Genomic DNA, 12,366 nt, shown 5'->3' with positions numbered 1-12,366 from the left:
TGCGAAATGTAAAGTTGTTCACTTTCACAGGAAAAGTGAAAAAGTCGTGCATTACTTCAAGAAAGAATGGCTGGAATTTTGAGGTGCAGAGGTATTTAGCTGTTGGAATGCATAAGATACAAAAAGTTTGTACATAGTTCCAGCAGATACTCGAATAGGCTAAAGGGATGTTGTCCTTCATTTTGAGAAGAATTGAACATGAAAGCAAAGATTACATGCTTCAGTTATACAAGGCATTAGTGTAAAAAATCAGTTCGAAAATTGTGTACAGTTTTAGTCATCTTAGTTAAGGATGTAAACTCATTGGGTGAGGTTCACAGATGGTTTACCAGGCTGATAGTTGCAATGAGTGAGTTGTCTTTTGAAGATAGGTTGGACAGGCTGGGGATATTTCATCTTAGTTTTGTGTGGTCAGCAAACTTGGAGATACTTTATTTGATTCCCTCACCTAAATTGATATATTGAGAATAACTGGGACCCAAGCACTGATCCCTGTGGGTCTGCACTTGTCACCACCTTCCATTCTAAGAAAGACTGATTTATTTCTACTCTGTGTTCCCTGTCAGCTAACCAATATTCAATCCGTGCTAGTATATCATCCATAATTCCATATGCTTTAATTTTGTACACTAAGTTGTCATCTGGGAAATCCAAACTCACCACATCCCACTGGATTTCCCTTATCTGTTTTAACTAGTTATGTTCTTAGAAAAATTCCATTGGGCTTTGTAAACATGATTTCCCTTTCATAAATCCATGTTATCTTTATCTAATCTCCTTGATGTTGTCTTGGTGTCCTGTTATGACATCCCTTTAAGATAGACTCCAATATTTTCCTACCATTGATGTCAGACTATAATTCCCAATTTTCTCCCTCCCTTCTACTTGGTTTCATGAGGTTACTATTTAACACCCTTCAATCTTCCAAGATTGTTCCAGAAACTACAGACCTTCAGAAGATAACAATACACAGCCATTACATCTATAGCCATTTCCTTTAGCATCCTGATATGTAAATTATCAGCTCCTGGAGAGTTATCAGCTTTATTCCCATTCATGTCTACCGCACTATTGTTTTTCACATTTCCTCCTTGCCAGGAGGCCCTGACTTATCTAACTTTTGCTGAGAAATTATTTTCATTTTCTGTGGAGGCAGGACTCAGCAGATCCTTGAACCAGGCTTGGACTTAAGAGCAGAAAGTCAGAAAAAAAAGAGCATTATGTCTCAAAATCAAGACAACAGATGATTAAACGTAGCCTTAAGGAGACCTGGAAAAACTGAGGCCAGTGTGGATCAGGTGAAAAACCTGCCAGTGACTGGAGTTATAAGTGACACAAAGGAAAATGTGTGTTGTCATCATAAACTAATTGACACATTCCCTACTAAGTTTCAATGGCACCAATACTAACATGTGCCTCATATTCAATTTACTGAGAATCATTGTTGACCAGGAGCATAACTAGACCACCCATATCGACAACATGACTATTATAACAAGGCAAAGTCTATTTTGATAGATCCACACTGCAATAATCAACCCTCCTATATCATACATACCACAGCTGCAATATGATTGATAGGGGTCACTGACACAACTTACTGAGGGTACTCACTAGCAGCTCCCTCATCTGCAGCTTCTCCAAGCATGAAGGATGAGTTAAAATTTCAAATGAATACCATTTCTTTCAAGGCTAAGTTCTTCTCTAAGTCAGTTACCAATGTGCCTTGCATAAATATCACAGTGCCTTCATTACTACTGTGTCAATGTATAATCTGTGCCTAACATCAGTGTGGGATCACCATTACCTCAAGGGCTTTAGAGAATATATGGGCCTGCCATTATCTCAGGGCGACTAAGGATTGGGAATAAATCCATTATTTTGTCAGTGCTATCCATATCACAAGCAAGAAAAAAAGCTACATTTTAAATATCATAATCCAAACTTAAGTCAAAAATTTACAAACCACTTCAGTAAAATTAACATTTCCACAATGATACATGTTGCAAAAAAACAAAACCTCTTTTATTTGAGATTCAGCAAGAACAGAAATGTATACTGTTGACTTAATATTGAGTTCACTGAACTAAAATATCATTATCCAAACAGACAAGGGATCAGATGTTGACTTTTAAAGTAAAACTTTAATAGGTTAGTTTCAGTCTGCATTCTGATAATATAGCAGAAGGCTACTGATTCAAAAGTCTCTCTTGTTCTGCTAAAATGAAATTATCTGAATTTGTTTTCCTTATTACCATTTTCAGTAGTTCTACTGGAGAGTCTGCACTGAACAGAAGTGAGTACAATACTTTTCTTTATTCTAACTTTTTAAAATTTGCAAAGAAATGAGTGAATGTGAAGTATACAGTAGAAACCAGTTCTGAGGAAGGGTCACCTGACCCGCAACATTAACTTTGATTTCTCTTCACATATGCTGCCACATCTGCTGAACATTTCCAGCAACATCTGTTTTTGTTTGTGAAGTTTATAGTTAAGAGCTGACCTGGTTTATATAAGTTGCTGTGGATGGTAGTGAATTGAAATTCCCTTTCATCAAATATTCACATTGGATTGATTCTCTTTCTCCCACGCATATTTACAACTTTTGTTTAATTGGAATGATGACATACACTAAACAATCTTTCTTGCCATTGGAATATTCTCTTTCAATGGCTTCCACTGTACTGTAAGCAATCCAGTAGAGAATTTACAAGAAACTTCTTTTCCCAAGTAGCGGTGAGAATGTGAAACTCACTGAAATGGGCAGTGGTTGCAGTGACAATGTATGGGGAAGAAGGATTTACAGAGCTACACAGACAGATTCTGGTAAGATAGATGGGAGCTGGTGCTATATACTGACATGACTGGTTGCGTTGATTGGCTTGTTTCTGCATCATATATTCAATGTAAACCTGGTTCAGAAGCTAGCCAGCACAGGTTGGGAAGCATAAGAGTCATTGAAGATCTGCAATGGTTCTTGTATATTCCACAGTCAAATTCTGTGCATCATCACAGATGGGAGGCTGCCACATCTGACATATTAATTTATGAATTACCACAGTGATCTGTGTATCACTGGTATCCTCTAGTCAACAGCAATACCCTATCTGGGCTGCTGTGCAATAAATACCCAACCATTTTCCACAATTTCACAACTCTTCGGAATGATCAAGAAAATCTTTTCAACCAAGTTTTAACAAGGTCTTTCAAATTGGTCCCATACAGTTAAGCATTGACAGTATTAATCAAAGCTGTTGAAGCTTCGGAAACTGTATGCAAGTCATAAGATGTCATAATTAAATACCATGTGAAAGACACAATGCTGAAAGATCCTTGCTTTGATCTTTCACAAAACTCACAGGCAACTATAAACTCCCTTTTCACAAACTATGACATATGCAGATATTTGGAGCAAAACTGGAAAATTAGAAACTCTTTTGAATAGAACTATGGTCACCTAGAACGATACATTAGAGTCTGATTCAAGAGTGTGGTGCTGAAAAAGCACAGCAGGTCAGGCAGCATCCAAGGAGCAGGAGAATTGACATTTCAGGAATGAGGCTTATGGGCTAGGGCTGAGAGATAAATGGGAGGAGGGTGGGGTTGGGGGGAGGTAGCTGGGAAAGCGATAGGTAGATGAAGGTGAGGGAGAAGGTGATAAGTCAAAGGGGGCAGTGATGGGCAGGTCCAGAGGGTGGTGCCGAGTTGGAGGCTGGGGACTGGGTTAACGTGGGGTAAGGGGAAATGAGGAAGTGGTTGAAATCCACATTTATCCAGTGTGGTTGCAGGGTCCTAAGGAGGAATAAGGCCCAGGACCTGCATGTCCTTGACAGAGTGGGAGGGGGAGTTGAAGTGTTCAGCGGTGGGGTTGGTGGGTGCGGGTGTCCCAGAGATATTCTCTGAAATGATCCGCAAGAAGGCGTCCTGTCTCCCCGATGTAGAGGAGACCACACCAGGTGCAACGGATGCAGTAGATGACATAGGTAGAGGTAGATTCTGATTCACAAGTACAGCAAAGGCAACCCAGTGATATGTGCTGTTACACTCAATTGTTTGGCTTACATGTACATTTATATAGCCTTAAGAAAGACAGATGGTCATTCTGTGAGTTTGAGTTACAACTTTCCACCAAAAAAAGGAATAGAATATTGGTGGAAGAAAACACATTTTGAAACAAGTGCATATTATTGCATAAAGGCTCCAAAGTCTGCTGTGGCATAGGTCAGTGATACTGCACTTCCAATTTTAACAAACTTGGTTTTAATATTCCTGGGAGGATTTCATTTATTACAGCTGTAAATAAGTACTTCAACAAAAAAAAAAGATATTGCAACCGTAACTATGCTTTAAAAGTATTTTTTTGTAAAGTATTTGCAGTATCCTGAGGTTATGAAAGACAGTATATAAATTCAAGTCTCCTTTCTTTCCTGCTCCCTTATGAAGTAGACTTGACTGGGCGTGAATTGCACTGAATATATACGATGATGGTTCTCAAGGACAGTTGTATTTTAATGGAAGCAATTTGGGGAAGAAATTAATTATTTTAACCAATTAGTGTGAAGCATGACTTTCAACTGGATAAATGAAACAAATCACAGCTCGTCAGTACAAAGTAAGCACTGGAATTAAAGTAACACTGCCTGTATAAAACAAATCGCAAGAAAAATACACAAATTCTTACAAATAATAACATAGAATATTGGAAACATGAAATAACACATCACAGGGGGAGTGGTAAGCTTAACATTTTGGAGCTGTTGATCCTTTGGCACCCAGTTTCAAACAAACGGGAGTCCACTCTCAGTATTTTACTTTAATCTCATGAAATGTTTTAGCAATTGTTTTCTTTGTTCAAAAGGGATGGGTGCCAAAAGAACATTTAATAACATAAACAATGATACACTTTTTTTTAATAGAAAATCATGTTGTAGCACGGTCTTGTAAGTAAATCGGAGAACAAAAATTAGCCAAACAGTTCCCAATGAAAATTGGCAAAACAACACGTAATGCAGCCTGTAAAGTTCTGCAGGTGTGTTGCCAACAGCAGAGGTAGGATTGAACTAATGGCACTTTGAACAAGAACACAAATACAATAATCCTAAAAGCACATTTTGGGTGACAGGCAAGCAAGTGCTTAAGATATTTGTCTGAATTCCGTCCTGCGCTATTTCACTACTATAAATAATTCTGTTCAGGATCAGCACAAGAGATGAATCTTCAGTGAATCAGGGTTGACCTCAGCGAATGGACTGTTTTACAGATTATTTTTGATACAATATTACCACCTACTGGCTCAAAAGCTATCTACATCAACTTAAGCACTCAGACATCTCGGGTGAAAGGAGTCTGAATTTCTAACCTGTAATGAGCACTACAGCTGATTATCTGGGCAGGTTCTTCCACACATCAGAATTTACACAGAATTTGAGGTGGATGAATTAGAACCCAGAACTGAGGCAATGACATCATACACCATCAATCTTGTTGTTTACACCCCAGTGATTTTGACTGGCCCCTGTACATCTTTCAATTCTTGGGAAACGTCCCAGAAAACTTTCTTTAATTCATGTAAGTTTTACAAAGGTAATCAGTTAAAAAAAATAAAAGCACTGTGAATGCAACTTGTTAAGTGAGTAATGATCTATATAAGTTGTTCAATGACAGTTGTATGCTTATTCTCCTGTGGAGCACCTTAGAGATACTTATGCCTCAGTGGAGCTATGTAAATACAAGTTGTTGCTGATAACTGAGAAAAATAAATCAATCTCATATGCTTTTTAAATCCGTGGAAATAATGCTTTGTACATGCAATGCACAGAGACTTTAACTTTGTAACCTTTCTGCCTCGTTAAAACAGGAAGACCTCTAACATTTGATAAAGAACATGCCAAATGTTCCAATAGGACCTACATTCTGCTTGACACTAAGTTCTACTTGCCCAACAACTTTCATCTTGGAAACCTCAGTCATCTTTCATGCGAGATAACATGAAATGATAGGTATTTGCCCTCATTTACTGATCTATCCATGGCTTCACTGCTTCTCACTAGTGCAACTTTCTCAGTTCTACATCCCAGCGCTTATCTTTCATCTCCAACTTTAGGTCTCCATCACAAAATCCATCAAGTTTCTCAGGTTTGCTCCCCAGAAATCTTTTTGTTACTACATCTCTCTTTATCTTTAATTACCTCCTCAAAGTTGACTTTTAACCCATGCTTGCAAGTTAAATCTCATGCCATGTTTGCTATTTGAAGTATTTTAGGTGCCTTCTATGTTGGAGATGCCTCAGGAGTAGATGCTTCACCTTTCCTCTGCTGATCTTATCAACTTCAATAGATATGGCATGTTTGTTAATTTACTCTTCTTTTAAGTGAACTTCTCTTTCTCTCTCTCCCATCCATAAATCCTTTTCTCCCTCACAGTAGCTACAGAAATCCCCGTTAATTAACCTTAAAAACAATTTTAGCAAAGGTCTTTTTCCCAGGGTGGGGGAGTCCAAAACCAGAGGGCTCAGGTTTAAGATGAAAGGGGAAAAATATAAAAGGGACCTGTGGGGCAACTTTTTCATGTAGAGACTGGTGCATGTATAGAACGAGCTGCCAGAGGAAGTAGTGGAGGCTGGTACAATTGCAACATTTAAAAGACATCGAGATGGGTATATGAATAGGAAGGATGTAGGGGGATATGGGCCAAATGTTAGCAAATGGGACTAGATTAATTCAGGATATCTGGTCAGTATGAGTGAGTTAGACAAAGGAGTTTGTTTCTGTATTGTACAACTCTATGACTTTATGTCCTTTTGTTTCTCTTTATCTCATTTTCCTTTCAACTCCATTTTTCTCCTAACTCAAGTCTTTTCATTTCAAACAATATCTTAGCTAATTCCAGCTATGACATCCCAATTTCTGTTTCCTTTCTTCCAATTATAATTACTGGATAATAATTTGCAGCATCTCATACTATGAGACCCTGCTTTTACTTTCACCTTCAATTCATGTGCTATCTCTCAATTTAGCTTTAATCAAAGATCTCAAATAATTCACTGCTCTATCATCCACTTACTGAAAACTCTTAGCTAAATTTAAAGGCATCTTCATATTCCGTACAATAAAATTGACCACAACACAGGCATTTTATGTTCAAAAGCACTACACGTCAGTTAGTTTAAAAAGAAATATGTAGACCTCTCCTAAACTCAGTAAATTCAGATCTCATAGATCTCATTTAATGCTGGACATGTGAGATCCCAAACTGAGATTTGGCTTGATAGATTTTACATTACAACACACTACAGGCCCTTCAGCCCTCAATGTTGCACCGCCCTGTAAAACCAATCTGAAGCCCATCTCATCTACTCTATTCCATTCTCGTCCATATGCCTATCCAATGACCATTTAAATGCCTGTAAAGTTGGGAGTCTACAACTGTTGCAGGCAGTGCATTCCACACCACTGATACTCTCTGAGTGAATGAGCTACCTATATTTATCAGCCCTCAATTTGAAGCTAAGCCCCCTCATGCTAGCCATCACCATCTGAGGAAAAAGGCTCTCACTGTCCACCGATCTAACTCTCTGATTATTTTATATCTCTCAGTTAAGTCACCTCTCAACCTTCTTGTCTCTAATGAAAGCAGCCTAGACCCTCAGCCTTTCCACCATACCAGGCAACATCCTGGTAAATCTTCTCTGAACCCTATCCAAAGCTTCCACATCCTTCCTATGATGCAGTGACCACGCAGACACAGGGAGAACGTGCAAACTCCACACAGACAGTCACCCAAGGCTGGAATTGAACCTAGGACCCTGGTGCTGTGAGGCAGCAGTGCTAGGCACTGAGCCACCATGCCAGATGACAGCAGCATATGTGGCAAACATATTGAATGTGCATAAGCTGAGTGGTCATGTCTCAAAGTCTAAGTGAAGTAGTTACTGCTCAAGCCAAGGGAGTCAATCTTCACTCAGCAGTGTGTCAAGTATAGTAAGTCAAGGGAGATGTGCCATATCAGTCCAGGGGGTTTAGGTCACTTGACTGTTTGGGGTGGTGAGGGTCAGGTGGCATGTACTACTACAGCTCAAAGAGTGGGCCATGGTCAGCCCTGTAGATCCAATAGAACCAGAGGTGGGGATTTTTGAAAATGAATACATTGGATGTCGATAACGCTAGTTGGGCCAGCAGTTATTGTTGATCTCTGGTTGCCTTGGAAGAGTGATGGTGAGCTCCCTTTATGAATTGCTCTATTTATGAATCACTGCAGTCCATTTTGTAGATAGACCCGTAATTCCACTCGTGAGGGAATTCCAGTACTTTGACCTAGTGATGCTAAAGGAACAGAAATACATTTCCAAGACAGGATGTGTGGCTTGGAGGGAAACTTGCAACTGCATTTGTCCTTGTAGATGAAAATCATTATGAGTTTGGTAGGTGCTGTCTCAGCAGCCATGGTGAATTTCTGCAGGGCATCTTGTAAATGGTACACAATGCTGTTACTGAATGTTGGTGGTGGAGTAAGTTAATGTTTGTAGATGTGGTGCTCATCAAATTGGCTGTTTTTATTTCCTGGATGGTATACAGCTTCTTAAGTGCTTTTGGGGCTGCACTCATCCAGGTAAGTGGTGAGTATTCAATCACATCCCTTAATTATGTCTTGCAGATGGTGGATTGGCTTTGGAAGCCAAGAGGTGAGCTATTCACTTGAGGGTTTGTAGCCTCTGCCCTGTTCTTGTAGTCACAGTATTTATGAGTAGTTTAGTTCATTTTGTGCCCAATGGTAACCCCCAGGATGTTAATAGTGGAACATTCAGTGATGGCAATTGAATTTTTAAAAATTCATTCACAGGATTTGGGCTTTGCTGACTATGCAGCATTTATTGCCCATCCCTAATTGCCAAGAGGGCAGTTGAGAGTCAACCACAATGTGTCTGGAGTCACATGTAGGCTAGACTAGGTAAGGATGGCAGATTTTCTTCCCTAAAGGGCATTACTGAACCAGATGGGTTTTTCTAGCAATTGGCAATGGATTCATAGTCATTAGACTTTTAATTTCCAATATTTATTGAATTCAAACTCCAACATCAGCCAGGGCAGGATTCGAACCCAGGTCCCCCGAACATTATCCAGGTCTCTGAATTAACAGTCCAGCAAGAATACCACTAGGCCATCAACATGCACAATTGAACGTGAAAAGATGATTGTTCGGTTTTCTCTTGTTGGAAATGGCCATTGACCAGCAGTAGCGTGATGCAAATGTTACTTGCCATTTGTCAGTGTCTAGGTCTTGCTGATTTTGAACATGGGCTGTTTTAATCCCTGAGGAGTTACGAATGATGCTGGACATGTGCAATGATCGGCAAACATCCTCACTTCTGACTTTGGTGGAGGGAAGTTCATTGATGAACCAATTGAAGATGGTTGGGGCTAGGACACTATCCTGAAAAAGTATTGTAGGGATGCCCTGAAGCTGAGATGAAGACCTCCAAAAACCATCTTCCTATGTGCTATGTATGACACCAATGAGAGGAGAGTTCCTTGATTCTAATTGGATAAGACTCCTTGAAACCACAATCGGTCAAATGTGACCTGATATGAACTGGTCACTCTCACCTCACCTCTGGAATCCAGCTCTTTTGTCCATGTTTAAAACAAAGTTGTAATGAGGTCAGGAGATGACATGCCATGGCTGAATTTAAACTGGGCATCACTGAGCAGGTTATTGTTGGGCAGGTGCTTGATAGCAATGTAGATCATACCTTTCATCACTGTACTGATGATCAAGAGTAGACTGCAGTGGTAATTGACTGGTAGGACTTTTCCTGCATTTTGAGTACAGGAGATACCTGGGCAATTTTCCATGTTATCAGATAGACATCATCCACTTGGCACTTCTGGTTGAAATGGTTAAAAATGCTTCAGTCTTGTCTTTTGTAGCGTAATGTCTCTGCATCAGAGGCCATATGGAGGTATTCCATGGCCTGCATTGTCAGAGTTCTCCAGGTCCCACTGCATTGAGGGTTGTGCTGGACTGTCAAGTGTCAGATATTGACTAGGAGACAAAGGTTATGTTCTGCAACCATTGTCAATGACTTGAATGTGCATGCACCACCAAATGTGTCTACATACTGTTACAATGCAATCCATTCTTTGACTAGAGCAAAGACGGAGAAGACAACAGGCCTGCTGAAGGTGATGTTCTGACATTTGGAAAATGCCTGGGGATGGTGGGGAGGGTTTGCAGTTTAGTCCAGACAGACTGTACTTTGCATGCTGTGCTCTGCAAAACTGGAGCAGGCAATGGGGGGATGTGATGGTTGCTGAAGAACTGGAGAGAGGAGGCAAACTTCTTAGGAGCAATATAAAGACATTGAGTCAGAGGAACATCACCTTTAACATGATTCAGCAATGCAGCAACAGGTCAGAAGGGCCTTAATTGTCACCCAATTCTGTGATGTGAGCTATATCATTCATTGACTATATTAGTTGCTGTTCAAAAGTCAAGCAATCTCTGTCTATTCCCAGAGGCAAAGGCAGTTACTGTTTGTTTGTTTTTTTCTTAACTTTTGTTGCCGAATAAAAATGAAGGTTTTCAATCATTTGAAGGTTTTCCTATGTGTAATGTTCCCACATTGGGAAGAAGTTTATGAAACAATGAGATAGAGTTAACAGTAGTTGTCTTTTCCTTAGGATGTGGGATTTCAAGATTAGGTCACACTTTCAAGGTGAAAAGAGATAGAGTTTTAAAAAGCAGCAAATTTTTACTGAGGAGGTGGTTCATGTGTGGAATGAACTTCCTGAGGAAGTGGTGGATATGATTTCAATTACAATATTTAAAAGCCAGTTGGATAAGTACATGTAGAGGAAAGGTTTGAAGGGATATAGGCCAGGAGCAGGTAGGTGGGACTAGTTTAGTCTGGGATTATGGTCGACATGGATTGGTTGAACCGAAGAGCCTGTTTCCATGCTGTATGACTCTAAGTCTCTATGTCAGGATACACTGGCTAGTGGGGAAAAATATACTTCCCCTTAGACAGGATTCTAGGATAGAATGAAAACTTGGTACTTAAATAGCAACTCATCGACAATGTGAACTTCTGTTTGCAATGAAGTATCAGCCCAGCTGTCTATATAGCATGAGAACCATTGGTTTTTGCTCCCTCTTCCTATTACATTCACACTGAAGGACAACTTCGGCTGGCAGTGCTTGACCGGATGCATGGTTGACCTTTAATAATGGCATCAGCATCATGAATCCTAGGAGGTCCTCTAGTGGCAAGTATTTCTGCCTTTGGCAAGAGAGAAGGAAGACAAGTAAGGCACCATACCAGAATGATCTATAGGTAACACAGCGAGTTTCAGGTAATCGCATGAGAATGCTCACCAGGGCTCATGAAGGGAATGATTCCAAGAAACTTGCCAAAATTGATACTTATCCAACTTTGATAAAATTCAACCCAATGGGAAAAAGTGAGGACTGCAGATCCAAGTCAAGAATGTGGTCCTGGAAAAGCACAGCAGGTCAGGCAGCATCCGAGGAGCAGGAGAATCAATGTTTCGGGCATAAGCCTTCATCAGGAATCATGATTTTTAATGTGAAACTTTTTATTTCTTGCTGTAGATTGTGGGCTTCCTCCAAAATTTGAAGTGGCACGAACTCTTGTATCCGACGATGACGTTCACGTTCATGGGACTGTAATAAATTACAACTGCATAGTAGGATATGTGGGTCGCATTAGACAGAAGTGTGTGGATGGAACATGGAGAAGTGTAAACCCAAGCTTCCGTTGTGAATGTAAGTGTACGCAGCAGTGCCTTTTTTACATCAATTAATTTTAATCCACTTTCTCAGTTAAAAGACAAGTTAATATTGGATGTAATAGCAGCTCTTATAGTTTATCATTTAAATAAGCTTTGTTGAAACAAATTATAAAAGTTTAAAAAGTTAGGACTAAGGCTTTTTCTGTAATTTTAAATGACCACCAATACAATCTGGTAGACACCTCGAAAGAAATCTTTTTAGAAATGCTATAAGCTAAAGTGTGTCAGAAGATGTAATAAACAGGATATTTTCAGATATTTTAAACAAAAATGTATCCCAAGTCCTTTAATTATATTTGGAATGCATGATATAAGGTAAACATTCAGTTCAGCCCAAAATTGATTCTTTCACTTTGTACAGTATGGTTGCTGCTGTGTGTTCAGTCTTAGCACTTGGGAGAATGAGAATCTTTTGTATCATGAAGCAAACTGTCTATCAGCTTGATGCCAATTGAATACTGAGTAATCTGAGAGTTTCTGTGTCTATACACTGCTGTTCTGGGAGCCTGGTTTCAGTTAGGATCAGTAATCAGTAATCAATTCACAAAAGTCTTAG

The 12,366-nt window shown here is 39.6% G+C and overlaps 1 protein-coding gene across 1 annotated transcript in view; it reads left to right on the top strand.

Moving 5' to 3' along the window:
- Positions 1-2,163: 2,163 nt before the first annotated feature.
- Positions 2,164-12,366, top strand: part of LOC140479763 (complement factor H-like) — a 92,787-nt gene continuing 82,584 nt past the window's right edge. Inside the window, exons 1-2 of the mRNA XM_072573899.1 lie at positions 2,164-2,296; positions 11,611-11,784. Of these exons, the coding sequence (XP_072430000.1) occupies positions 2,224-2,296; positions 11,611-11,784 (247 nt within the window). The 5' untranslated portion in view covers positions 2,164-2,223. The remainder of the gene's footprint in view (positions 2,297-11,610; positions 11,785-12,366) is intronic.

Source organism: Chiloscyllium punctatum, chromosome 7 (assembly GCF_047496795.1).
Source record: "Chiloscyllium punctatum isolate Juve2018m chromosome 7, sChiPun1.3, whole genome shotgun sequence".
NCBI lineage: Eukaryota > Metazoa > Chordata > Chondrichthyes > Orectolobiformes > Hemiscylliidae > Chiloscyllium > Chiloscyllium punctatum.
Note: the sequence above shows the minus strand (reverse complement) of the source record. Positions and strands in the feature narration are given on the sequence as shown.